Raw genomic sequence first — 27,457 nt, 5'->3', positions numbered from 1 at the left:
GTAGTGTTAACTTTACCAGAAAAAAGTTGTAACATTACGAGAATAAAGTCATAACTTTATGAGAAAAAAAATCTTAATATTACCAGAATAAAGTCATAAGAGAAAAAAAGTCGTAATATTACGAGAATAAAGTCATAACTTTACGAGAAAAAAGTCGTAATATTACGAGAATAAAGTCATAACTTTACGAGAAAAAAGTCGTAATATTACGAGAATAAAGTCATAACTTTACGAGAAAAAAGTCGTAATATTACCAGAATAAAGTCATAAGAGAAAAAAAGTCGTAATATTATGACAATAAAGTCATAACTTTACGAGAAAAAAAGAATATAACACGTTAAATTACTACTTTATAATATTATGACTTTATTCTCATAATATTCCGACTTTTTTTCTCGTAGAGTTATGACTTTATTCTCGAAATCTCAGGTTTCTTTTTTTCCCCTCAATGTGGCCCTAATACTCCGTCCTACCGTCGAACCATAGACCTTCAACAATTATAAATAAAAATTAAAATGTAAACAAAAAAAAAACAGTTATTCCTTTCCATTTTTAAAAATCCACAGGGAGCCACTGGAGAAGAGCTAAAGAGGGTTGCAGACCCCTGGACTACCTCATCAACGACCACGACACCACTGCTTTTATTGACCGAATTTCAGGTTTAGGAATAAATATTATTAGCATTAAGACTATAGGTGTCTGAATGTGATTGTAATTTTGCATATACACATCGAAAATTAGATATATTAATGAATAAACTGAACCTTATTGAAACAAATGCAGAGGAATTAGTCTCTGGTTTTGTTTACAGGCTCAATGTAAAACGCTGACATCATTGCCACACCATAAAAATTCACAACATGCTTCCAGGGAGAGATGATGTATTCTCTCTAGTGTATATGTGTGTGTGTATGGCAGCTTCTCTATTAAACGGTGAGCCAATAACACAGCAGAGGAAGCAGCGCTGTGAGCCAATGACAGAGTCTCCGTCATCGGTCTCTGCGGCTGCGTCAAGCTGGACACCATCAACCAGAGTGAGACCGGAAGTTGGGTTTCAGAAATTAATTAATTAATTTATAATCAGAAATAGAGGGAAACGTTACCTCAAAAAACAACCTCCCTACTCTAATGTGGCTGCTTTTAAAAAGTCCATAATTTTTCTATTTTAAGATAATATCACTGCTACAAAATGACAGGGTTGAAACAATAGTGTAAAAAGGGTGGAGGATTAGGAGCTAAATTAGACATATAGCACTGTGACTGATCCAGATTTAGTTAGCTATCCTTTTATATTTTTATAACTATATCAACTATCTTTTTACATTCTTTTGATCGGACCAACTGTTTTCATAATTTAGTCAAACAGGGTGGAACTTTAAGAGAGTGAGAAACAGGTTAACATCATGAAACATGGAAAAGTAAGACATGAGTGACAGTTTATACTCACTCTGCTTTATGGTCTTGAAAGTAACCTCCAAGTTGCGTCCAATAACTCTCGCGAGACTTGCAGCCCGACGACCTATCCTAAACATATATAGATATATAGATAGATAGATAGAAACTGTATTGATCCCGAGGGAAATTAAAGTTTCCAGCATCACAGTTCCATAGTGCAAAACATGTTAGTAAAAAAGTTAGTAGTACGAAGTACAAAAAAAATATACCAGATATAAAAATACAAGGAGATGAAGAAAACTGTTAAAACTGAATATATGCAAAAAAAAAAGTATTTGTAATATGCATTATTCTTTGATTATGTTATAAAGAAGACCTTCATCTATAATTTAAGCTATTTGTTACAAATATTTGACACATAAGAAAGAAAATATGAGGAAGTAATTCATGGGAAAATAAACGTTGCATGCTGCATAACAGGAGTGACCTGTTTTTAAAGATCCACATCTTGGTCGTCTTAGATCAAAAACTTTATACTCATAATTTTACACCAACATGGAGAAATTAATTTTTAAAAAGAAAGCCACTGTTCAAAGGTAAAGCCTACAGGATCGTATAGTTTAGCCTTCTAATAACAGTAAAAGGGTCAAGAATGCTTCTAATTTGCAGTCCCAGTAAGCCATCCCAGCATGCACAACATCAGGGCCTCCCCTATAGGGAATGCAGCTATCGTTTATGTTATTTAATACACCTGCTTTTCCAACCGAAATGTCAAAATGTCTGCCATGACCTGAAAATGGTCACTGTGCTCACACTGATGATGCTTCTTTACTGGCAAGATGATGGTAAATGTTGGCACTGGTGTGTGGAACACATAAAATCTTTGCTTTTCTTGATAAAATTACTTTTTTTTTAATGAAAAACAAGATGTCCTGTGTATCTGTGAGAAGGTTTAGTTACCATTGCAGTACCACTCTCCAAGAAGGCAGACAGCATGTAAACCTCTGCAAACCACACACCCTGAACTAATTCCTCAGTTGTAGCGCTGCCAGCCAATCTGCAGCCCAGATGGCTGACCTACTGGCTGGGTGCTGAACTGGCTGACTTCCAGGTAGTTCAGTTCAAATTTAATCACATGTCAAAAGGACCTTGTAAGCCAGACTATAATAACACCAGTTGCCATCTCATTCAGGGCGATGTTTTTCAGTATCATAAAGAGAAAAGACAGAAAAACAGCACACTCGCATCAAGGAGCCACCTTCATCTTTATTATTCAAATGGTTTGGTTAACAGGCTATGTAGTTCAGAGGGAGTCAGTGAGTTGATGTGGATGAACACTCCATCATCTGTCTATCATATACACCAAGCTGTGTGACTGCATAAGAAGGGCTTTCCTTAAAAGTTACCCAGGACAAAGAAACCTTGTGTAAAACTTGCCTGATGGGGGCTTTATTTGGAATTTTTTAAAAATCAAAAAAGAGAAAAAAAACAAAAAACATCTGTAGTGTGAAATAATTTTCATCTTTTGACATATGTTACATTTGTTTAGATTTACAAAAGTGCAAACAGATCACGTTCAGATCTCCTAAATATAAGCCATGGCATGTGGGGTTCAAACAGCCGCATCTGAAGTAGCAAATGTTTTCGTCTTGGACCTCGGTGTCATCGGTCCAGCTACACCAGGTACAGGATGAGGAATTTAAACATCTCTGTTGTGTTACATAGCAGGGGAGGTTTTCAATACAAGTCCTCAGCAATGAATATTGTAATGATTATGGCACACACCTTTTGGTCCATTCATAGACACACAGACATTGTTTTTTGCTAAATGCTTAAATAGGTCTTTGTGTGGATATACAATGTGCACTGCTGTGTAGCCTCCCCCCACCCCCCAGTCTCTCACCCATCCCTTCCTCATTCGCGTTGTTATCGGTTGAAGGTCGTACATCATCATGGCAATACAGGACCTGACTGTACAAGGGTCAAAGGTCACAATTTACAGGAAGTAATCTGGGGTGCGGCGAGTGACGTGAGGCTCTCCTCTGCGAGGCGCAGGATCAAACTGCAAACTGGGGAGGAGAAGAAAAAAAAACAAAGTAGAAAAAACATTTGTCAACCAATCATTAAATCAAGTCAAACATACTGTGAGCATAATACTAAGCATTGTTTGACAATGATGCATACACACGTAATTTGAGTTCTGCAAAACCTGTATCACCATTTCAGGTATAAAAGTCCCCCTCTAGTGTATATTGGCATTTCTATGATATTTCATATTTATTTGAGTCATTTCCTGACTAAGTTAGCCACACAGTTTGCGAATTTTTTTGGGACAAATACCATCATTTTGTGCTCAAAATTAAAAGAAGGTTGTTGCTAAAATTGAGTCTGAGCAGCGGTAAACCGATAAATCTGTTTATCTGTCTTTCTAGTTAGTTAGGTGAGGTTAACTAGCACAACTTGTTGCATAAGCTAACAGGGTTTTCAATTTATTTTTAAGTTTCCTCCACCTTAGTTTAGTGTGTGTATTTTCACAATGGCACTTGTGTGTGCCGAGAACGGATTCAATCAACACAATGGATTAGATGAAATCCCACAGGTCAAATTAACACAACACACTGACTGTCTCTCTCACTCGCTCTCTTCTTTACCGTCTCCTCCGGGAGATAAATTAACGGAAAGCAGCCGATGCCGTTTTGGAGGTTTGTCGACCTCTAACAGGTCCGGATGACGGGGAGCGCACGACTTTCAGCCGAAGCGAAAACAAGAGAAAAGCCCCGTTAGAGAAATAAACGAATCACAACGCAGCCCGGTGCGGTGTCGGTGTCGGTGCTGGGAGCTGAGACGAGAGTGGCCGGTGCTGGTGGACGGTGCACCTCCAAAATGATTCATTCAAATTCAGCAGGAGACGGTAAAGAAGAGAGTGAGTGAGAGAGTCGGTGTGTTCTCTGTTTGAGTAAGAACGTTAACTAAAAAACAGAAAGTAACACTGGCTGGGGCTTTAAACATTTGAAAAAACAAAAATCATGCAGAGTTTCAGCTTTGAGGTATCCACAGTATTACATGCTCCAGTCTTTTGTGATACTTACAACGAGTATTTGAGGGTGTCGTCTAGTTCCATGATAGCTGCCTGGTTGCCACAGCGGTAGCAGTAGTTGGGAGCACTAAATATTGTCACCACATTCCTCTCATGGCACCAGTTGTAACCCTGGGGGAAGCAGATGCATTATTCAACAGAGATGTATAATTCAGGAAAAAGTGCTTCTGTGATGCAAATGTACTGTTTTTGAACTCGATATGAGAGTGCTAGCTGCTGGAATAACTGTCCTATTATTTTCTGTAACAGTGGTGGTTGGGAGGATTTTTTGTTTCGTTTATGCTTATTTAGATCAGTTTTTGTTAAGCATTCATTCAAGTAGAATGAACAAACACCACTGTAGTGGGAACTTCTTGACTGTTATCTGGGAAGTCTATGTACTGTAACCTGAATTATACTAAAATTACATAAACACATACCTCCATAACCAGCTGGTGGGCACGGGACACCAGTGTGAGGCGGTTGGCGTGGTTAAAAGTCTCAGAGATGTCCTGGCCGAAAGTGTAACCGGCTCCTCGAGGGGAGATGCCCCAGCCACCGCGGTCGTCGGGGTCGGACCACAGCAGGTCACACATGGGACCCTGCAGAGGACAAAGAGGAAGAGGAGCACGTTAGCAAGGAAACATCAACACAGTCCTGGTATTGATTACCTTAACAGCAACCACAGAGTTAAAGAGAATATCAACATATTGCTTCCTTTTTGCTTCTTAGTATTGGTCATGATCAAGTTACTTTTACTGACATACATCTGTTATTTTGCAACCAAATCCTGTCGTTTTCTGTTCAATTCTTTATTTTACTGTACTTAAATGTCTGTATAATATTTAAAAGCAAAGCTATAAGCCGCTTCATGGCCAGGAACATCAAAATTAAGTATTATTTTTACCTCATGTGGCACTTCCTGTAAACGGTCCAGTGCTCTGATGTGATCCAAAGTATCTATGGACGGTGACAGGCCTCCATGAAGGCAGAAAATCTGGAAGGAACAAGAGGAAACTGTCAGTATAAGTAGTAAATACTGTATCCATCACATCATCAAACCAATATTTCCCAAACTAGTAGTGTTGTATATTTCATTCTACACTGCAACATTAAACTCTGTCACAACATTAAGTCAAAACCAGCCAATGCACATTCTCACCTGAGAGTCGACCAAGGCAGTGAGGGGGAGATAATCAAACAGGTCTGTGAAGTACTTCCAAACGTTGGCGTTACCATATTTCCTAAGGCACTCGTCATAGAAGCCGTAAACTTGTGTGATCTGTCTGCTCTCGTGGTTCCCTCTGAGGATTGTGATGCGCTCCCGGTAGCGTACCTGAAACGCGAGCAAAAAACAGAGCGGTATTGTTAATTTTTTTCCCTAAAAAGCACTTTGAAATTTCAGTTTTGGAGCGAATTTTTACATGATTACTGACCTTTAGCGATACTAGTAAAGTGACGGTTTCTACAGAGTAGTACCCTCTGTCTACGTAGTCTCCCATGAACAAATAGTTTGTGTCTGGAGATTTCCCTCCGATCTTGAACAGCTCCATGAGGTCGTGGAACTGGCCGTGCACGTCGCCACACACCGTCACCGGACATCTCACCTCCTGGACGTTTGACTCCTTGGTCAGAATCTCCTTTGCCTGCAGAAAACAAAAAACACACACAGTTAAATGTGGTTCAATGAGTGTAAATTGAAAAAACACCAGGAAAAAGAGTGATATACAAAAACTGCAGATGAGGCAAAAACCCCACAGGGGCTTAAAACGCCTCAAGAGTCCAATTTCCACAGTGTATATTTTGTGTGCCGATTTACTGTGTTGTGCTCATTGAAATGCAGGAAAATCCATGTGATCCTGCACTGTAATCACATGCTCAGCTCTACACACTGTAATTTTCTTTGTCAGTCTTTGTTCTCCATCTTTATTTCAGGAACGGACAACTTCCTGCCAACATCTCTGCACAATTTCCACATCAGCCAGCCTCTAGTGGGGTCTAAGATGCTACACGGTGATTACAACACAACCCCCAACATCTCCCCCATAATCTCTCCAAGGAAATAAGCCCCTACCGAGTGTGTGTGTGTGTCTGGTTTCCTGTGGGCCTGCCTCGCAGCGCTTGGAGAGATAGCTCTGGTTGCACTGCAACATTTCCTAAAATCAATTAGTGTGATGCTGCAAAAGCAGAGAACAGAGTGGAAAACGGTCGCAAGTGTCTGTGGATGATTATTACTCTGAGAGCACTCAGTTATAGCTAGGACGGCTATGGCAACACAACAGTCAGCCACTACAAGTCTAAAAGTGGAAAATGTTTTTCTTGGACATGTTTCATTCTACCCAGATCATCACAGCGCAGTCTAAAAGTTGCTGTGGCAGCGTATGACTCAGTAGGTCGCCTACAGATTTATTTTGCAGGTCAGCTTCTTACTTAGCATCATTTGGCTTTAAACAACCACCTCTGTGTGTCTAATGACAGATTCTCCTTATTTTCTGTTTGGACTATATATTATTTACTATATATTGTATAACTATATATTTTTTTTATAATCACGCTGGTATCTGATCAGTACTCGGTATCGGCCAATACTGCAAGTTCAGGTATTGGAATCGGTATCGGGAAGGAAAAAATAGTACCAGAACATCTCTATTAATAATTTATACTAAGCAGGTGCCTCATGATTATGCAGCCTTTAGCAGCACTTGCCCCATTAAAACAAAACTAAAAATAATGGGAAAGCTTTAAACAGCACCAGTACTAAATCTGGAGACCCACAACAAGGTCACAATTCTGGAGTCAGTCTAGCTTGGCAGGCTGGTCCGACGAAGGGGGTCAGTCAGCTGGATGAGCTCTTTAAAGGAGCTTTGATGCAAACAAATCCTCAGGCTGAGAGAGAAAAGGTCTGAGACTGAGCTGAATGACCACCAGACATGTCTGACGCACGGAGTCGGAGATATGGGGCAAGCTTCCCTAATAAATGCCCGGTGTTTTGTCTGTGGCTCACTCTGAGCAGCCTCATACTGTTCTCTTTAAACAGCAAATGTGACCTCGGTGAGAGAAAGAGAGAACGGACATCGACTGAAGTTGGCCTGTCATCCCGCCATATGGGACAGAGAGACAGACCTAAGGTGACCAGGACGGGAATGCAGCGCTGCACAACGCTGACCTATATTACATCCACATGCACACCCTCCTCCATGTGCCCACACTACCATGTGGCAGGAGGCCTTTCAATGACTGGACTGTGGATGACAGATTGATCAGGGCCTCCACCTCTAAAGCTACATGCCTGTGTTAAAGTGGAACAGCAATATATTTTCATCCTCCTGATTACTTTGAGTGAGACGAGGGGGAAATAAACAAATGTGCATTTTAAGTGGGCCGGGTCAGTCTGTCTGTGATCCTCCTTACTAAATGCTAAACACATTTAATACACTCTATAATTTGAAAAGAACTGAAATTTAGGGCTGTCAAAGTTAACGCGATAATAACGTGTTAACGCAAATTCATTTTAACGCCCCAAATTTCTTTAATGCAACTTGCAATTTTTAGGTTGTAGCAGGCTCAGTTTTAAAGCTCGAGTGGAGAAGGAGGTTAAATAACGCTCCAAACTGACGCTAAATATTGGCGAGGAAAAACTGGTATGGCCATTTTCAAAGGGGTCCCTTGACCTCTGACCTCAAGATATGTGAATGAAGATGGGTTCTATGGGTACCCACGAGTCTCTCCTTTACAGACATGCCCACTTTATGATAATCACATGCAGTTCATAATTCATTAGGATACTCTTAAGTTGCTTTGCCAGTGAATAATACAATAAACTGTTTACAGCTCTGTACACTGAACTGCATGAGTAATGTGTTTATTGACACGTCAGATATCACCTCTGTGTGTCCTAAATTGGCTCAGCTGACTTGGTTAACGTGACTTTTTGTGAGGCCACAGCACTGACCACTGGGTCTGATGACAGATATGAGTTATGTCTTCTCACTATATGCTATATTAAACCACTGATTTTATTTATTTGGCGCCGTTTGCCGAGTTCAGCTAAAGGTTGCATCAGACACTGCAGAGGAAGTGGGCCAGTGTTTTCATCTTTTTTTATATCCTATTCTTTCCTTGCCCACTACTGAAGACACTTTTAATCTTTAGTCAAAATCCTGCAGTTGTAAATAACCTCATTCCACTGCAATCATCAGCAACAAAACAACAAAAATATGACAGAAAACAATACAATATCAAACATGATTAAGTTCTATTCAATCGAATATTACATAAAACTGGAGGAAGTAAACTAATTCAATGTGACCAGCTTTCATAACTTCTAATTTAAGCTTGGATTTAGCAATAACCTCAAAACTTAGTGTGTGAGAGATCTGTTTATCCAACAGTGCACCGTGGGTGCCAGTCCAGCTGTGAATGGTAAAGGATGACGTCAGAGGTTACTAAGCGCCGCGGCCAAAGTACAGACCACACCTGTAGCTGAAATGCCACGGCGAGGCGACAGGGAGGGACCCTCGGCCGAGATCACAGCTGTGCCAAAGACGCCAGACGTCACACTGTCAACAAACTGCTTAGCCGAGTGCTGAGAAGTCAGCACTTTTAACGGCTGCCGCAATATAATCCCATTAAAGTGAGTTAAACACGGCCAAAGGTTCTCCTGGAGACATTAAGCCTGATGACCAGGCACAACTATAACCACAGACAATGACCTCACCTCGCACAAGATGTTTATAGTAGCTTAAAAGTTAAGCATCTTCCTGACAACAGCACTATAATCAGTGTAAAAATCAGCACCAGCAGCAGCCAAAGGACAGTACATTGTGTCTGTTTTCTAGGACAGTTTTGTGAATTTTGCTGAGATGCATTTAATAATTTGTCCACGTCAGTCTTTTTGATTCGAGTGTGTTCACTGTTTTGTTGCATACTTTGTGTTTTTGATATCAGTTTGTACAGTTTTTATATCACTAGAACACTATCTTGGGATTTCTGCTCTGCTAAATGGAAACGCGTTGCAAATTTAGTTCATTATATCCGGCGTTGTTATAGGAAAACAAACCATCAGGTGGAACGGTCCTTCTCACTAACTGACTCATTATTCTTAGTAAAACCGTGACCTCAGCTGGCAAACGCAGCTTTATTTGCCGCCCTGACTAGCTGCATCAAACTGGTTTTAATACAGACAGAGGTCATACAGAAGGCTTCAGCTCCAGGAAGTGGGGCAAATATCGCCGCATGACCACATATTATTACGTCATACTGACACACTTTAGATGATGTCATATGGCATTAATGTTTGAAGAGAAAAATCACATCTTTATCAGCAAATTTCCTTTTAATGCTGCTGTACTGTTGCTGCCTTATATAAATCTCTCTGGGTTTAAAGCATGTTTTGATCTTCGCTTTAAGATAATTGACCCTCAACGGTTAGCTGACGGTGCTTTAAAAGGGAATCAAATGAGCGAAGGTATATACAACGAAGGGCTTGAGGACAAAAACAATGTCTGAATGGTTATGTAACTCTCAAAAGGTTTATTTTTGAACAGAGGGGGGAAAAAGGTAGTGAAAAGGATATGTCTCTGTCTGAGGTACGTGTTACACATTTAATTAAATTTACTGTTTAATTGACAGGAACATAAAACCAATTTCTGGTGAACAGAGCGTTGTCTGCACTCAATTTAAACACGATTAAATGATCAAGCAAATGACATCACTACTCTGCAAACGAAGAAACAAACGCTCAGAGAGGGGGGGAAATACTGCAATGCTGAGAAAATTTTGCATTGATTATGATAAACAAGATGAAGCTGACAAGTATTCCCTCCTCCCCAGCACACACTAGACACCAGACAGAAACTCTGGAGCCTTTCTTGAGAAAGCTGGCAAGCAGGATTGAAAAGACTGAGGACGGATTACACAGCACATCACATTCCTCCACACCCCCATACATCCCAAAACAGAGACGGCCGCTCTCTGAGTCACAATGAACAGTGTTATCCTGAGTCACACGCCCTGATCCCCTTAGCAACAATGGATTTGATAGTGTTAGTGATGTAACTCCAAATCAATCATATCCTCTGCTATTTATAAATGAGGGAGGATGTGGGTGCATTCTGGTTCAAGAGAGGTGGATAGCTAAGTGCAGGTAGACGGTAGTTTGGAGCTCATAAGAGCTGTGACAATGATGCAGCCTCAGGAGGAGGAAACTGTGTAGTTTCCTTTTTCCTCTCGACTATTTTTATGGCATCTTCGCTTCATTAGGGAGGAAACAGTGAGGGGCAAAAGGAAAGAAAAACAACATTATTCGTGCTGTTCGTGCATCGACATGTTCTTTGAGGGTTTTTTTTTCTGTGGATATACAACAACTGTTCACGAGGCCTACAAATCAATCTGATTGTGCAGCGACATGTCAAAGCATATCAGCTGGGGAAAAGCATGTGAAGTCAAAATAAGTCAAATGAAAACCGTCAATTTCCTCCAAAAGGCACAACAGTCATCTCCATGTCATCCTAAGCTTCCTACATTGACGAGAAGATGGCACAAAGGTGTCGATTTTGAGATCTCGATCCACACAGTAAGAGCCAGGGAATTTTAAACTGACCATATAAAAGATGAGGAGAAAGAAAAGAAAAGAAATGCTGGGATTAAAGAGCAGCCACTTGAATATAGCGTGCCATTGACCTCAAGCGCACAGCACTCCAAACATGGTAGTGGGCCTTTTACAAGCTGCACTAAAGAATGAAAAAGAGATTTAGCAATTGGCAATAAAAAAGAAAAACATCTGTCCAAATTTAGCCTCTGTGATCAGGGTTAAGCTTAACAGCAAATCTAAAGAAATCCAGGATATCAAAAAAATGTACAGTGAACTAAACCACCACAAACTGACAATAGGGCTTTCTGGAAAATGGATAAAAAAAGATGGCAAGTTTAAGCAAATTGCAAAAAAAATTAAAGAAACAAGCAACACCCCATTTGATGATAAGAGTCTATGGTTTAAAGGTCACATATTATGCTCATTTCCAGGTTCATAGATGTATTTTAATGTTGCACTAGAACATTTTTACATGCTGCAATGTTCAAAAAACCCTTTATTCTTCTCATACTGCAGCCTGAGTCTGCCTGCCTCAGAGCCTAATTCAGCCTCTGTCTGAAAACCCCTGATTCACAGCCTGTCTCCTCTCACTCTGCTCTGATTGGTCAGCATTTTCTGTCAATCAAACGTCCTCAACAACACAGCGTCACTATGTCCCCCTCCCTCCCGGAGAAGCTCTGGAGAGAGAGGAGCTAGAATAAAGTTTATAAACCACTTTAAAGTTTATAAACCAGAAACTTCACCCAGCGCACGTTACCGGAGGAATCTGATCAGAAATCGGCGACAAATGATGAACATCTGCGGTCCAGATTCCAGGTTTTCCTGACGGTTTCTCTCAGGTAAATAATGCTATTTATAGCTCTGTTAGTTAGCTCAGTGTTTACATTATGCATCAACTCTGTAAACCGTAAACATACACTGTTTTACGTTTGACTTTACAGATCCATCTGTGAGAAATGACCGACAGAATCATCCCAGAGGAGAGCAGACAGCTGAGAGCAGATAGCTGTGAGCAGATGGGAGATACAGAGCTAACCCGTTAGCATGTAGCTACATGCTAACGGGTTAGCTACATGCTACCGCTATGAGACGGTGTGTAAACACAGCGACCATCAGGGTGGAAAATAGAAGATGTGAAACAGTAGTCAGTTCATTATTTCTGCTAAAAGATAAATGTATGGAAGATCAGAGTAATGGTATATTATTTACAGTAGTAGCTGTCTCTGTGTTACCATGACTACAGACCACCGGAGCTTAGCTTACCGTAGTTTACCAGAGCTGAAGACTTTCTCCTGTACCACGTTAACATAACTGCAGGTGAGATGATTACAAATGCTGTGAATAATTAATATTGTCATCTGTCAACTCAAATAAAGTTTGACTGTGAAACAGAAATGTGTTGTGTTGCTTGCAGTCACTATTTACTACCTGTACTCTTCTACATGAATGACATCAAATATATATAATATATAAATATCATCTGTTTAAACAGTGTAATTACATAAAGCCTTTGTGAAAGAACATGTTATATTTAGATGATGGGAGTACATGAAGCCTGTTCTGTTGGTTCTTGCAGACTAACAGTAGGAGCTACTTTGCTCAAGTTCGGTTGAGGAGGAGAGACAGTGACGCGCTGTGGGGCGGGGTCAGCTACTGAAGGTTCTGCTCTGGTTCGACCAGGAAACCCTCACGTGGCTTGCATTTCTCAAACGACATCAGAAGAGAAGGAAAAGCTGCGCAGCGTTTTTCGACACCCATTTCCGGACAAACGGAGCAGGAGAAAAAGAGAGAGGATGGTCTTTTATGATACTATGGTGACTTGTAGACACACTGGGGACAGATATTGATGTTTAAAAGACATGGAAAAGTGCATTTTGCATAATAGGTTTAAGGGTGACGTTTTTCTGTTTAACCCAGATATCTAGGGCTGGAAATCAGCAGATAGTCTGAGCAGAAAGGATGTTGAGGAGAGATTGGGGTTAAGCTCCAGCTCACAAGTCTGCAGACTCAGTTGGCCAATTACCAGCCAAAGCAAGAGCAGACAGACAAACATGTGTGTGGATACTGAAAATAATAATATAATTATATATAAATAATTGTTGTTTTGTATTAATTTTGTATTTTTTTTTAGGAATAAGTGTGTGGCAGTTAAATAAGATCAAACTCCTGGCTCAGCAACAAGCAACCACTAGTTACGTGGATAAAAGGTCAAAGCCACAGACAGATGACAACACCTATGTGACCTCGAAGATGACCTGAAGGCTAGCCATCAAATGAGTTCAGTCGCCCACGTCATTAGCTTGCATTGAAGTCTATGTTTCTCTGTATAAATAACAACATAACTGTCCTAAAATGTGGATAAGTAAACCAGAAACAAGAGCTGAGGATTAATATGGTTCACACATGACGTGTTTTTGACCATATAATGTCATGATTATGTTTGAAAATTGACTACTTTATTGCCTTGTTAACACGTCAGTCTCACTACTTATTGACTAGAGAAGTAAATAAGAAGCTAGATGAAGGGCAGGGGTAAGAGGTTAACTGCAACTGTTTACATGTGAGAAAAACAGAGTAACTGTGTGCACATTCACCCACATTTTAACTGTACAGTACATAACATTAGGATAAATTACTTCAGGATAGTGTTTGTTTGATACCATAATTCATCTACCTTTTAGTTAAGAGTCCCCACTGATATGACATGTCTTTGACCATCATATGATGTCATGGTTTTATGAAAATTACCTACCTCATTGCCTTGGTAACAAGTCTGTCAAACTACATGACAAGAGGGGTAAATAAGAAGCTAGATGAAGGGTTGAGGTCAGAGGTCAATTGCAACTGTTTACCTTTAAGAAAAGCAGAGTAATTGTGTGCACATTTACCCACATTTTAACTGCACAGTACCAACCTTTTCAGGGCTTCATTGTGCTGCTAGGATAAATTATTTCACAACATAAAGGCTCAAAATATAGGTGTTTTTTTATACCATAAATCACCTACATTTTCCTTTTCTACCACACTTACATGCAGACAACCTGTGACATTATGTGTACAGTAATGAAGCAGTTAAACTTTAGAGGACTTTTACTGCCACAGCTAAAAGAGATGTTACAGGTCACACTGACAGTCTGAATGAAGGAGAGGCTGTAAATGTGGTATGTGACTTGAATCCACAGTATGGCTGACCCCTCGTCTCCTGGCTTAGTTAACCCACTATTAACAACAAGGTGTGCTTTAAAGTCTTTATTTCGCAGATATTTTTTGGGAGGTATATGGTTGAGGAAGAGTTGTGATAAGGGTTGGTTTATATCTACTTTTTTAACTCCGGATGGATATGTGGGTTGTAAATAAACTTGGGATGCTGTTCATATATTTAATTTGGGATGTAAATAAATCTGGGATACTATATTATTATTTCATGACATACTAATACATAATATAATATTTCATTAACTAATAATATTGTAGGAAATTAAATAATAATAATATAGGATATAAAAAAAGTCATAGTTTAGTATGTCATAAAATAATAATATAGTATGTCAAAAAATAATAATATAGTATGTCAAAAAGATTAATAGCATAGTATGTCATTAAATAATAATATAGTAGGACATTAAATAATATAGGATATAAAAAAGTCATAGTATAGCATGTCATAATATAATATTTCATTAACTAATATTGTAGGAAATTAAATAATAATAATATAGGATATAAAAAAAGTCATAGTTTAGTATGTCATAATATAATAATATTATGACATGCTATACTATGACTTTTTTTATATCCTATATTATTTAATGTCCTATATTATTTTACAATGACATACTATGCTATTAATCTTTTTGACATACTATATTATTATTTTTTGACATACTATATTATTATTTTATGACATACTAAACTATGACTTTTTTATATCCTATATTATTATTATTTAATTTCCTACTATATTATTTAATGAAATATTATATTATTTTATGACATGCTATACTATGACTTTTTGATGTCCTATATTATTTAATGTCCTACTATATTATTTTACAATGACATACTATGCTATTAATCTTTTTGACATACTATATTATTATTTTTTGACATACTATATTATTATTTTATGACATACTAAACTATGACTTTTTTTATATCCTATATTATTATTATTTAATTTCCTACAATATTATTAGTTAATGAAATATTATGACATGCTATACTATGACTTTTTTATATCCTATATTATTTAATGTCCTACTATATTATTATTTAATGAAATATTATATTATGACATGCTATACTATGACTTTTTTTATATCCTATATTATTTAATGTCCTACTATATTATTTTACAATGACATACTATGCTATTAATCTTTTTGACATACTATATTATTATTTTTTGACATACTATATTATTATTTTATGACATACTAAACTATGACTTTTTTATATCCTATATTATTATTATTTAATTTCCTACTATATTATTTAATGAAATATCATATTATTTTATGACATGCTATACTATGACTTTTTGATGTCCTATATTATTTAATGTCCTACTATATTATTTTACAATGACATACTATGCTATTAATCTTTTTGACATACTATATTATTATTTTTTGACATACTATATTATTATTTTATGACATACTAAACTATGACTTTTTTATATCCTATATTATTATTATTTAATTTCCTACAATATTATTAGTTAATGAAATATTATGACATGCTATACTATGACTTTTTTATATCCTATATTATTTAATGTCCTACTATATTATTATTTAATGAAATATTATATTATGACATGCTATACTATGACTTTTTTTATATCCTATATTATTTAATGTCCTACTATATTATTTTACAATGACATACTATGCTATTAATCTTTTTGACATACTATATTATTATTTTTTGACATACTATATTATTATTTTATGACATACTAAACTATGACTTTATTTATATCCTATATTATTATTTAATTTCCTACTATATTATTATTTAATGAAATATTATTTTATGTCATGCTATACTATGACTTTTTATATCCTATATTATTTAATGTCCTACTATTTTATTATTTAATGAAATATTATATTATGACATGCTATACTATGACTTTTTTTATATCCTATATCCTATAATACTTAATGTCCTACTATATCATTTTATAATGAAACACTGCTATTAATCTTTTGACATTATATTATTATATTATATTATCATTCTAAGATATGAGTTATTAGAGGAGAAGTGAGAAAGGGGTATAGGGAAATATAAGTTTTACTTCTACCTACTCCTTTTTTCGGACACTATTACTCTTGTTTTGTTTGTTATTATTTTGTATCTGTTTTTATTTATTTTTATTTTTGAAATAAACTCTTTCATTCATTCATATTTCCAACGGTTCTAACGGACAAAATCAGTTAGAACGCTTAACGGTTGTTTAAATATACGGCGCAGTGAAATGTGAACTACAGACGCCATTTTGAGAGTGTCTGGAAGGTGGCGGTAAAGGAGGAGAAGAAGTTTGACACCAAGTTAAGGGTTGAGAAGAGGATTATTTTAATTAAAAATATATCTCACCTTTTCACATAGTGTCTTCACTTGTCCCTCCGACAGCTGCTTGCATTCGTTGAGCTGCTCGATCCACAGATCAAGCTCTTTCGTGAAAACCTTTTCGTCCATTTTTCTGTGTGTGTTTTTCGATGTTTAACTAATTTTCGGTTAAGGAGACGACGACGACTCCCTCCAGATGTCTCTCGTCTTTTCTGGAGATTACACTAAAGGTGTTGTCTGCTCTCTTGTCAGTAGAAGACGCATGTATGTATGAACCTCCCTGGCCGCCAGATCGCGATGATTTGACTGAATTGAAACTGAAGAGAGAGAGGGAGAGAGAGAGAGACGTCAGTTTGTGATCCACCCAAGGACTAAAGAAAGGAGGTTTAGACGTGCGTCAACAAGACGTCATAACTTCGGGGGTACCACACATGCGCAGTAGAATCTGGTCTGCACTCCTCACCCAGGACCAGTGTCATAGTCTCCTTCTATAGGCCTTGGATCCACCCTGGAAATGAGTTTGTGTCGAGCTCTCCGCAATAAAACACCACACTTCCGGTTATAACCTTCTAAATAAAAGCATGAAGATGATGTGGAGAGCTGGAAAAACATTTGGTTGCCTTTTTTTGTGTTATTTACCTATCTGCAGTGGTGGGATAGTATATTTACTCAAGCACTGTCATACAGATAATAATGCATACAGTGCACTACGATACTGGAGTTACCCTGCACTATAATCATTTTTAAGAGTCTTTTCTGCACTATATTTACTTTTTTAATAGTCGTGTATCACAGCTGTTACCCTGCACTATATTCAGTTTTAACAGTTTTCTTCAGATCTTGTATTTTTATATCTGGTATATTTTTTTGTACTTTGTACTTTGCACTACTAACTTCTTTACTGCCTTTTTACTAACATGTTTTGCACTATGGAACTGTGATGCTGGAAACTTGAATTTCCCTCGGGATTAATAAAGTTACTATCTATCTATCTATCTATCTATCTATCTATCTATCTATCTATCTATCTATCTATCTATCTATCTATCTATCTATCTATCTATAATTTTGTAATTTACTTGAGTAATTCCATTTCATGTAAATCAGAAACAGCTTTATTGGCCAAGTATGTGTACACATACAAGGAATTTGACTCCAGTTTTAAAGGTCCCATATTATAAAAAAATGAGATTTCATGTTTTTTTTATTATAAAGCAGGTTTAAGTCCTATATAAATACTGTGAAAATCGAAACACTCAATCCACAGGGAAATACACACAGCCCATTTCTACCCATTCGTGATGTCACGAATATACAATATTTAGACCCTTGACGTTAATTTGAAAACTAAACATTCTAAATGTGTCCTAGTTTATTCCTGGTTGCAGTGTATCAGTGTGTTCCAATCTGCGTACTGAACACATAACTTTGTTATTGTAATGATTTTTGCCTTACTGTTTGTGAATTCATTCATCTTGTGAATAATAAAAAGTAAAAAAAAAAGCGCTTTGTTGCTTGACAACAAAAGCCACAAAACATTTATATTATTTATGAAAATAAAACCAGTAGTGATGCAACATGTAGAAATAGATAAAGTGGTATTTATGCACCCAGCTAGGAAATGAGAGCTTTCGAGGACCACTTGAATGCACCATCAGCTCGAAATGATCTGTAACAAGGAGAAAGCGCCACCCCGTGGTAGTTTAAAGAATAACTACATTAATCCACTTTTTTTTTTTTTTTTAACTAAATTATAGAATATAGTTTAGCTACAGTATGATGGCACATAGACCTAAAGCATATTTTCCAAAAGTAAGTCAATACTTACTTTTTTGTAAGGCTGTAAGTCAATACTGGACAAGGCTAAATTAACATAATGCGTGGTAAAACATCCTAAATACCTGTGTTTTGATGAAGAAACTATGGTCACCTTTAATCTTCCATCTTCTTCTTCTTCTGTTTTTTCTGTGCTTCAAAAAACAAGCACGAGTTAGTGATTACCATCTGTGTTTTTAATTTATTTGTGCATTAAACTGAGATTCTGATTTAAGTCAAATATAATATAATATATATATATATATTATATTATATATTTGACTTAAATCAGCATCTCAGTTTAATATATAATATTATATAATATAATATTATATAATATTATATATATTATTATTATATTATATATTATATAATACATACATAATATATATAATACATATATTATATAATACATACATATATATTATATAATACAATTATGTTATATATATATATGTGTATATATGTATCGTTTACTCAGTTGTAGGGCTGTAAGTCAATACTGGACAAGGATAAAATCACATAATGTGTGGTAAAACATCCTAAATACCTGTGGGTTGTGCATTTAAAATAATATTAAATAACCAGAATGTCATCCAAAAAAATGCTATGACGTGCATGTGCTAAATATTGCATAATATTTATTTAGTGTGTTGATGCAAAGAAAAAAAAATTAAAATAAAAACAGGAAAATCAGCCCTTTATGAGGCGGGCCACCCCTCCTTCCTGCCAAGGCCTATAGAAGGAGGCTAGGGCACTGGTCTTGATGTGTGGGCTATAACGTATGCGCAGTGTAACTGAAGTGCAGACCAGATTTTACTGCGCATGTGTTATACGACGCGTTGATGACGCATAATCCATCCTCCTTTCTATAGGCCTTGCCTTTCTTGCTCCTGTATCTGACAAAGCGATCGTCAGCCTCCGGGCGGCCGCTCACCACTAGTGATGGGAATTCAGGCTCTTTTTAGTGAGCCAGATCATTTGGCTCAGCTCACCAAGAAGAGCTAGCTCTTTCGGCTCCCAAACGGCTCTTCATTTTACCACTTTTGCCTTTTATAATTCAGCCAAATTTAGCGCTGTTTTGATCTTTGATTAGTATGTGTGCGCATATATATCACTTAAATTATTCAATATAATTATACTAAACCTTATAATTTCCTGAATACCGTAATTTTACATGCTGCTTCGTTTCCGACTGTCACTCATCTTGTCTGCTATTCGCGCACCACATGCCTCTCTCTTTCTCTCCTCCTCTCCCTCCTGCTCTGTACCTGTAGACCGCCAGCGCTCCGTGCACCCACGCCCCTCCCTGCTTGACGGTTTGATCCTTGTCTGTCATCACCTGATTGGTCGCACGGACATCATTAACACAACATTCAGTCACAGTCAGTGCATGGAGTGCCCGTGGAGCAGAGAAAATCATCCTGTCATTTCGCCTTGAATTAAAGGGACTGTTGTGCGCTCGTGTGGGGCTGCGCTGTTCAGACTCAGACTCCAACACAAACTACACGGAAGCACCAAAACCTCCAAGTTATATCTAGTGAAGCCCGTCTGTTAAACAGTGTCAACTCTTCCTGCTTCAGTCCCCCGACCACGGCCAGAAGACACAGGTGAGACCGTAGTTTTGGTCTCCAGGGCCGGAGTCTCTGCTCCTCTGCCTGCTTGCCTTCACTCCCACACCGCGCGCGTTCTCGCGCTCCACTCTTACGTTCATGCGCGCACACTACACACTGCAGAAGAGTTAGTAGCTCTGAGAATATCTAGTGAATGTACAGTGGACGTTTGTGCAGAAATAACTGCTGCAGCTCCTCCAGACCAACAGAGGTTTTCCGTGTCTTGTGAAGTGACGGGGCTATGCAGCGAGAAACGTTATCGTCTCCGACCGGATGCCGGTGTCTCCCCTGTTCCTGGTCGGGAGGCTGAAGCATGAAAAGCCAACACTAGGATCAGCACTGATTCATGGTGAGACCTCCGTCTGGTCAGCTAACATTACTGCCAAGCAGCTGAAATAAAGAGATATTGTGGTTTTAGCTGACGTGTGTCGCCTCACTGTTTAGAACGATGCGGCGCCCCGTCACTTCACAAGACACGGGAAATCTCTGTTGGTCTGGAGGAGGTGCAGCAGTTATTTCTGCACAAACGTCCACTGTACATTTACTAGACATTCTCAGAGCTACGAAGTCTGCTGCAGTGTGTAGTGTGCACGCATGCATGTAAGAGTGGAGCGCGAGAACGAGCGCGGTCTGTGAGTGAAGGCAAGCAGGCAGAGGAGCAGAGGAGCAGAGTACAGCAGAGACTCCGACCCTGGAGACCAAAGCTATGGTCTCCCCCGTGTCCTCCGACCGCTGCCAACACTGTTTTGCAAGACGGGCTTCGCTAGATATAACTTTGAGGTTTTGGTGCTTCCATGTAGTTTGTGTTGGAGTCTTGTCTGAAGAGCGTAGCCACACGTGAGGGCGCATATGCGAGCGCGCATGGGACACCAACCCGGTAGATTTATACGTGTAAAAAGTTACAAACAGTTCCTTTAAAAAAAAAAAGAAGAAAAAAAACGGCTCTCGGACGGGAGACGGCTCTTATCGTTCTCTTAAAAGAGCCGGCTCTTTGAACCGGCTCGTTCTGAACAACCCATCACTACCCTCCAGCAGCAGCAGCTCTCATCTCATCCAGAAAGAATCAGCCCGCTGTCTGTCTGTCGGAGCCTCCGCGTCTGTCAGGCCCTGTTGTTGACTACAGAGGAATCTCAACCTCTGGGATCTGAGTTAAAAACATTTACGGTACGTAGCTTTCGCAAAGCGGAATATGTCTTTTTAAAAAAACATTAGGTAAATGACATCTTTGTTTACATCTTTGTTCTGAGAGGCCTCCCTGACGTCGCCAAGCGGCTAGCTCAACAAGCTAACACGCTAGCATAGTGCATGGTAATGCTAGCGTATTATTATTATTGTTTTGAGTGTTAAAAACACATGTGTAGGTAGCGTTTAACATGTGGTGTTTTATGCATTAACAAGTTAGTTAATTATCAGCCTAATAGCAAGCTAAATGTTAGCTATTTGCTTAGCATCACCGTCGTTTAGCATGTGTAAACAAGCTAAATGTTAGCTATAGAGCTAACCATGTTTTGTCATTATGGTTACTTCCTTAGCTAAGGTTACCTACCTGTTAATGGTGTGTTAACTGACTGTCTGTAGCAGGTTAAGTTGTCAACTAGCCATCACCTAAATACAGTATTATAGCTTAGTAAGCTGACACTAAGTCAAAGTCTGGTCATTGCTAAAGTTAGCAGCTAGTTAATGCGACTTAATCACATTTTGTACAGATGTATAGTCATGTAAACAGGGAATGAAATCAGCACCTGCCACCTGCCAAATAACAGGGGAAATGTTGGCTGTGGCAGGTGAACATTTCAAGTCACTTGCCACCATGGCAGACAGGTTATCCTTATATTAAGAAATATTATTTTTAAAAAGCAATTCTAAAGCCTAAATTATTTTTATATATATATATTATATATAGTAACACTTCATTTTAAAGGATCACACATTTCATGGTGATTAGGTAATAATTAGCAAGTAGTTTTTAAATTGCTTTGGATTTACTGCCAAATTACCCAAATATTTACCTATAAATTTATTGAAAATGACTTTATATAAACATGATTTAATAATTATATTTCTCAATAGCTGGTATTTATTTAATACATTTCTAAGAAAATAATAAAAAGTTAATTGTTTTGCTTTATTTCCATGCCTACTGGTAAATAGATGAAAAGGACTTTATTATAAACATGATTTAATAATTATATTTCTCAATAGCTGGTATTTATTTTATACATTTCCAAGAAAAGAATACAAAGTTAATTGTTTTGCTTTATTTCCATGCTTACTGGTAAATAGATGATAATTAGCAAATAACTAAATTTCTTTAAAAAACTTCCCTGAATCAGCCGGTAGAAATGTTCAGTGACCTGCCACAGTGGCAGATGAGGAAAAAGGTTCATTTCAGACCCTGCATGTAAACATCTTTTTTTTTTTTTACATGTTTAATAATCTATTTGTTCCTATCTTCTACAGATAATGCCAACAATAAAATTACAGAGCTCCGATGGGGAAATCTTCGAGGTGGATGTTGAGATAGCAAAACAGTCTGTCACCATCAAGACCATGTTAGAAGGTATCATCACACACTTTTGAGTCCATGGTGTCACTTCACAGCTGACTTTGTGTGATTGTTTTATTTATTTATTTATTTTTTACTTTGCACCAGCTGTACATTTTGGTATATATATTACATCTGCAACCATACTAGACTCAACCACTGGCGCACTTACTTTACACTATACATCCTATATACCACTTTATAGACTGCACATATATACATATTACATTTATTTATTGTACGTACTGTACACATTAATGTTCACCCATTCACTCGATCTTTTATATCTCTATTATAGTTTTTATAATTTTTGTATACCTTTACCTCTCCTGTGTTTCACTCTGTTTGCTGATGTTGCTGCTTTAAAACCTTAATTTCCCTCTGGGGATTAATAAAAGTTCATCTTACTCTTACTTACTATTACAGACTGATGTATGATATTCATTGATTCTCTGACAGATTTGGGAATGGATGATGAAGGAGATGATGACCCAGTTCCCCTCCCTAATGTCAACGCTGCCATCCTCAAAAAGGTACAAAACATACACCATAACTTTGTGTTATCCTAGATATATATATATATATATATATATATGTAAAGATTTAAATTGGTTTCATGCACACTGAATGAGTTGATTGTTAGATTTTATGTTGTAGATGATGACAAAATGATTCATGTTTTGATGAAGAAACTATGGTCACCTTAAATCTTCCAACAGTAGTTTCTGTGTTTTTTTTCTCTGCTTCAAAAAACAAGCACGAGTTAGTGATTGCCATCTGTGTTTTTGATTTATTTGTGCATTAAACTGAGATGCTGATTTAAGTTAAATATAATATATTTATGTATACTGAAATGTGTATACATGTATCGTTTACTCAGTTGTAGGGCTGACCCGAATGCTTCGACCATTGCCATTGAAATCAACCTCCAAATCAGTCTTCGAATGCTTCATATTATTTTTGTTTATAGAAGTATGTAATAATAAAATATAAATCCTAAATTAGCCCATGAAATAAGGAATAATCCCACAACATTATTCATATTCAACTTTAACTATTATTAGTTATTCACGGGCGGATATCGCTGTTTGTTGTGTGGAGAGGCGAGTGTGTGTATTCGGGACAGCCCTACTGAGTTGCCAGTTTATTAGTTTTTTTAAATCAGTTTTTGAAGAGGTGTAGATTGAAATTGACTCATTTTGGAGACCCTAATTTGTGAAACTGTTGAATTATAATCCATTCTACGGAAAGGTGTTTCAAACATTTCTAATAGTCTATCTACAAAATATCAAACGCATTTCAGTTTCAACAAAAAATTAACATTATATATATATTATGTTGTATTAAAGTTCTTTTGTTTTTAGCTAGGTTGATCATAAATGGTGTTAAAGTGGAGTGTTTGTCTTCACGTCCTGTTAAGATCACATTTCATCTATCACACACATGAAGCACAAGCTATGTGTCCCCCTTTGCCCTTGTTAGATTTTTCTTGCCGTCCAACTAATCACAGTTTTGGGAGCAGAAGGCTTTGAATGATCTTTTTTTGTTTCAGAGCTGCAGTTATTTAAAACACGAGGGTTTTTACAATTCTTTTAGTCATAACTCAGTTGGAGATCTGGAACCCATGCTGATTAATGATCATTTTCAAGAGAGAAACAGGGCACACAGTGATACTACACAAAGAACAATGTGTTTTAAACCCTCGTGCTCCAAGTGCAGTACTGATTAATGCCCTACATGTTGTCACGACTACTGTAATGTGCTACCTTTTTTTTACTTTGTTTTTGGTATGTGTTTGTTCCCCTCAGGTGATTCAGTGGTGCACCCATCACAAAGATGACCCTCCTCCTCCTGAAGACGACGAGAACAAGGAGAAGAGGACAGATGACATTCCTGTATGGGACCAGGAGTTCCTCAAAGTTGACCAGGGCACCTTGTTTGAACTCATTCTGGTAAATACGGTTTACATTATATTACATAACGTTACATTGAGGTTGACAGTAACCTTAACTACGACCATTACCACACCAAACCTGCACCCTCTCACCTGAACTTTAACCAAAAACAAAACCTGAATGTAATGGTTAACATTGGTCACACCAGCTTTTTTTTTGTTGCCCTAGATATGAGTTGAGTCCCCACAATGTTAAATTAACAGATTTTTATCCCCACAACACACACACTGTTCTATAATTTGATTTCTCAAGACATTTACTTTGATACACCTTTTATATAAAGTTGTCATTGCAGATATTCTCTTTGGCTTCAGTGCTTCTTCTTGACTTGTTTGTAAAGTTAAATGTGAATGTTTCTTTCGTGACGCTCCTCTCTGGTCGATTTCATTCACTGCTGTGGCAGAGTGCTGAGCGTGTTCATTTGGTTGACAGAGATACAAAAGTTGCTTAGCAACAGCTGGAAGATTGGTGGTTTGCCTCTGTAGGGATTTAAACAGACGGTTTTTAAGGTGAAGAGCCACAGGGAGTGATCGTGGGCTTTTAAAAAGGATTTTCACTGGTAAGCATGTGACGGGTAAACCAGGCAGAGCAGGTGAAAGGTAACCTGAGCAGTGATTGGGAAATAGGTGTTGGCCAAGCTGTGGGGCTTCCAGGAAGTGAAACACAAGTCGGAGTGTCCGTCACTTGAGTTGATTAGCCCCCCTCCGGCTGGTTTGAATGTGATTTACGTGCACAAAGCTAGTTGGTGCTGAAGAGCGGATGAGCGAGCGGTTGCTCCCGTACCAAATGAGTGCGAGGCGTTGTCACCATGTGAGGTTAAACAGGTATTATGAGTTTACTGGAACTCAGCAGGAGTGGAGTTGATGCTTTTGTTCAGTGACCTCAGCCTAGTGTGTAAGCTACCTGATGGCTTTGAAATGTAGCAGCAGTGCTCAGATATGGTTGAAATATCATCTTAGTAATAGAAACTGCTCTATTTTGACATCTGACAAGTTTTCAAATTCATGGATCTATTCCTCAAACTGTCCTTCCTGGATAATAGGCACCATTTGTACCTGGATACATTGTTTGGATAATTAACATCTGATTCACAGCCTTTGCATTTTCTCGTTGTCGGCTTCATTCAATAACTTTTTTAGAAGGGAAGACTTGCTAACTACTGCTATTACTTGTAGCTTGTTAAAGCTAGCAGGAAGAGCTGGAGTTAGGTGACCTTTTGAACTTGCTGGACAGATTTTTATTTCTTAAATTACACCTGGCTGAGATCCGAACATAACCGATGAAATCGCACTCTGATCGCGATGCTTTCTGCGTGCATTTACACCTTGCATGTTTTTCCTGATACAGATCGGCGTACTAGTTAATTGTCGCAGTGGTACCTGAGACGTGACGCCCACACCAATGCAGCCTCATGCTGTTTTTCTGTATTAACGCAACATGATTTTTAATCCTCATCAGCATTAAACCACGACAGTCTGAAAAAAACAACAGTAGTGAAAATCCCCAGTAGCTTCATGCATTGTAGTCCCTGTAATAAATACAGCAACGGCTGCCTGTAGGTCTTGATATTTTCCTTGAAATGCTAAGGCGTCTGTCAGTCTGACAGTGTTTTTTTCCCCCACTGCCACCTCCACCCCTCTAATCTTCTTCGCGGTACTGTTACGTTTCCTTTCAGGCCGCCAACTATTTGGACATCAAAGGTCTGTTAGATGTCACCTGCAAGACGGTGGCCAACATGATTAAAGGCAAAACCCCGGAGGAGATCAGGAAGACGTTCAACATCAAAAATGATTTCACAGAGGAGGAAGAAGCCCAGGTAGTTATTCCATCCATCACCTGTCTGTCAGAAAAAATATGAGAAATTAATAGATCAATTTGGATGCTAAAGATGATTTAAATAACCCATTTTCATTCTGTGTAAGTGCTTTGACGCAATTTTCAGAAACTCAGCCCGTTTGTCCCTCCTCTCGTCCGCAGGTACGCAAAGAGAACCAGTGGTGCGAAGAGAAGTAAAGGGGGAGATCCTGCCAACACTACCACACTGAAAAGGAATTGTCCCCGCTAACTGGTTGCACTGGTGTTGTTCATACTTGTCAATATTTACATTTAGTATATTTAGAGCCACATACTCCTCTCTTTCCCTTCCCTCAATTTCTGCATACCCATAGCATGACCATTTTAACCTGCCCGTGTGTCGTCATTATTTAAACTAAGAAGCTCTTTTCTGTTTCTACACACACACACACATGTTGTGTATTCAGACAAATAGACCCGGTTTCATGGATTGAAGATTAGAAGAAAGTTTCCCTATTATTAATCGCTACAGTCGACTTTTTTACTGGACATGTTTTGTTTTTCTTTTAGGTTAATTGATTAAATAAAATGTGTTTTTTTGAGATGAAAGGGTGAATATTTTATTTTTGCTCTGTAAATGCATCCGTCATGTGAAACCATATTAAATGGGGGGGAGGACTGACTGTTTTAAAGGAAAAGTGAAGTTTGAGGTGGAAAGATGTTGTTTTTTTTTGGCGTTAACGTCCTTTTGGACTCGGAAGTAGTTCAAGCATCGAGTAACTCATTCCTAATTCATGTTGTTTTGAATTGGAAACTTTTTCTCAGATAAAGCTCTTGATGCTGGCTTTTGGGATGATCAAACATTTATTGGAGGAGTAAATAAAACGTATAAAATAGCTGGTGTGTGTCATTTTTGTGTTGAAGGTGCTGAGGAACTTGACCTTCTTTGGAATAATTTTAATTATATTGACCCGGACTGCCTTTACTGTCTTTCAGAGGCTGTAGCAGATTTAGTTGTAGAGCTTGAGTGAAGGTACAGAAACTAAAAAACCTAAGGAATCCATTTATAACAACCATGTCATACTAGCTCGT

General features: G+C 37.9%; 2 protein-coding genes across 2 annotated transcripts; one reads left to right on the top strand and one right to left on the bottom strand.

Annotated features, from left to right (window-relative positions):
- Nucleotides 1-2,641: 2,641 nt before the first annotated feature.
- Nucleotides 2,642-16,984, bottom strand: ppp2cab (protein phosphatase 2 catalytic subunit alpha b). Its single transcript, XM_074610722.1, has 7 exons — nucleotides 16,671-16,984; nucleotides 5,908-6,117; nucleotides 5,634-5,807; nucleotides 5,379-5,468; nucleotides 4,912-5,073; nucleotides 4,485-4,603; nucleotides 2,642-3,464 (listed from the first exon to the last, which is right to left on the bottom strand). The coding sequence occupies exons 1-7, from the start codon at nucleotides 16,770-16,772 to the stop codon at nucleotides 3,392-3,394; spliced, it is 930 nt and encodes a 309-aa protein (XP_074466823.1). The 5' UTR covers nucleotides 16,773-16,984; the 3' UTR covers nucleotides 2,642-3,391.
- A 4,090-nt stretch (nucleotides 16,985-21,074) lies between these two features.
- skp1 (S-phase kinase-associated protein 1) lies at nucleotides 21,075-27,263 on the top strand. Its single transcript, XM_074612013.1, has 6 exons — nucleotides 21,075-21,235; nucleotides 22,532-22,631; nucleotides 23,076-23,149; nucleotides 24,425-24,568; nucleotides 26,247-26,387; nucleotides 26,549-27,263. Exons 2-6 carry the CDS (start codon nucleotides 22,535-22,537, stop codon nucleotides 26,582-26,584), a joined length of 492 nt encoding a protein of 163 aa, XP_074468114.1. The 5' UTR covers nucleotides 21,075-21,235; nucleotides 22,532-22,534; the 3' UTR covers nucleotides 26,585-27,263.
- Nucleotides 27,264-27,457: the final 194 nt, after the last annotated feature.

Source organism: Sebastes fasciatus, chromosome 16, assembly GCF_043250625.1.
Source record: "Sebastes fasciatus isolate fSebFas1 chromosome 16, fSebFas1.pri, whole genome shotgun sequence".
Taxonomy (NCBI): domain Eukaryota; kingdom Metazoa; phylum Chordata; class Actinopteri; order Perciformes; family Sebastidae; genus Sebastes; species Sebastes fasciatus.
Note: the sequence above shows the minus strand (reverse complement) of the source record. Positions and strands in the feature narration are given on the sequence as shown.

Excerpts from the sequence above, each read along its gene's own strand:
- skp1 (XM_074612013.1), top strand. The coding sequence starts at position 22,535 with ATGCCAACAATAAAATTACAGAGCTCCGATGGGGAAATCTTCGAGGTG. Across the intron at positions 22,632-23,075 it reads CATCAAGACCATGTTAGAAG|ATTTGGGAATGGATGATGAA; the intron begins GTATCATCACAC and ends ATTCTCTGACAG. Across the intron at positions 26,388-26,548 it reads CAGAGGAGGAAGAAGCCCAG|GTACGCAAAGAGAACCAGTG; the intron begins GTAGTTATTCCA and ends TCTCGTCCGCAG.
- ppp2cab (XM_074610722.1), bottom strand. The coding sequence starts at position 16,772 with ATGGACGAAAAGGTTTTCACGAAAGAGCTTGATCTGTGGATCGAGCAG. Across the intron at positions 6,118-16,670 it reads TGAAGACACTATGTGAAAAG|GCAAAGGAGATTCTGACCAA; the intron begins GTGAGATATATT and ends TGTTTTCTGCAG. Across the intron at positions 5,808-5,907 it reads CTTTACTAGTATCGCTAAAG|GTACGCTACCGGGAGCGCAT; the intron begins GTCAGTAATCAT and ends CTCGCGTTTCAG.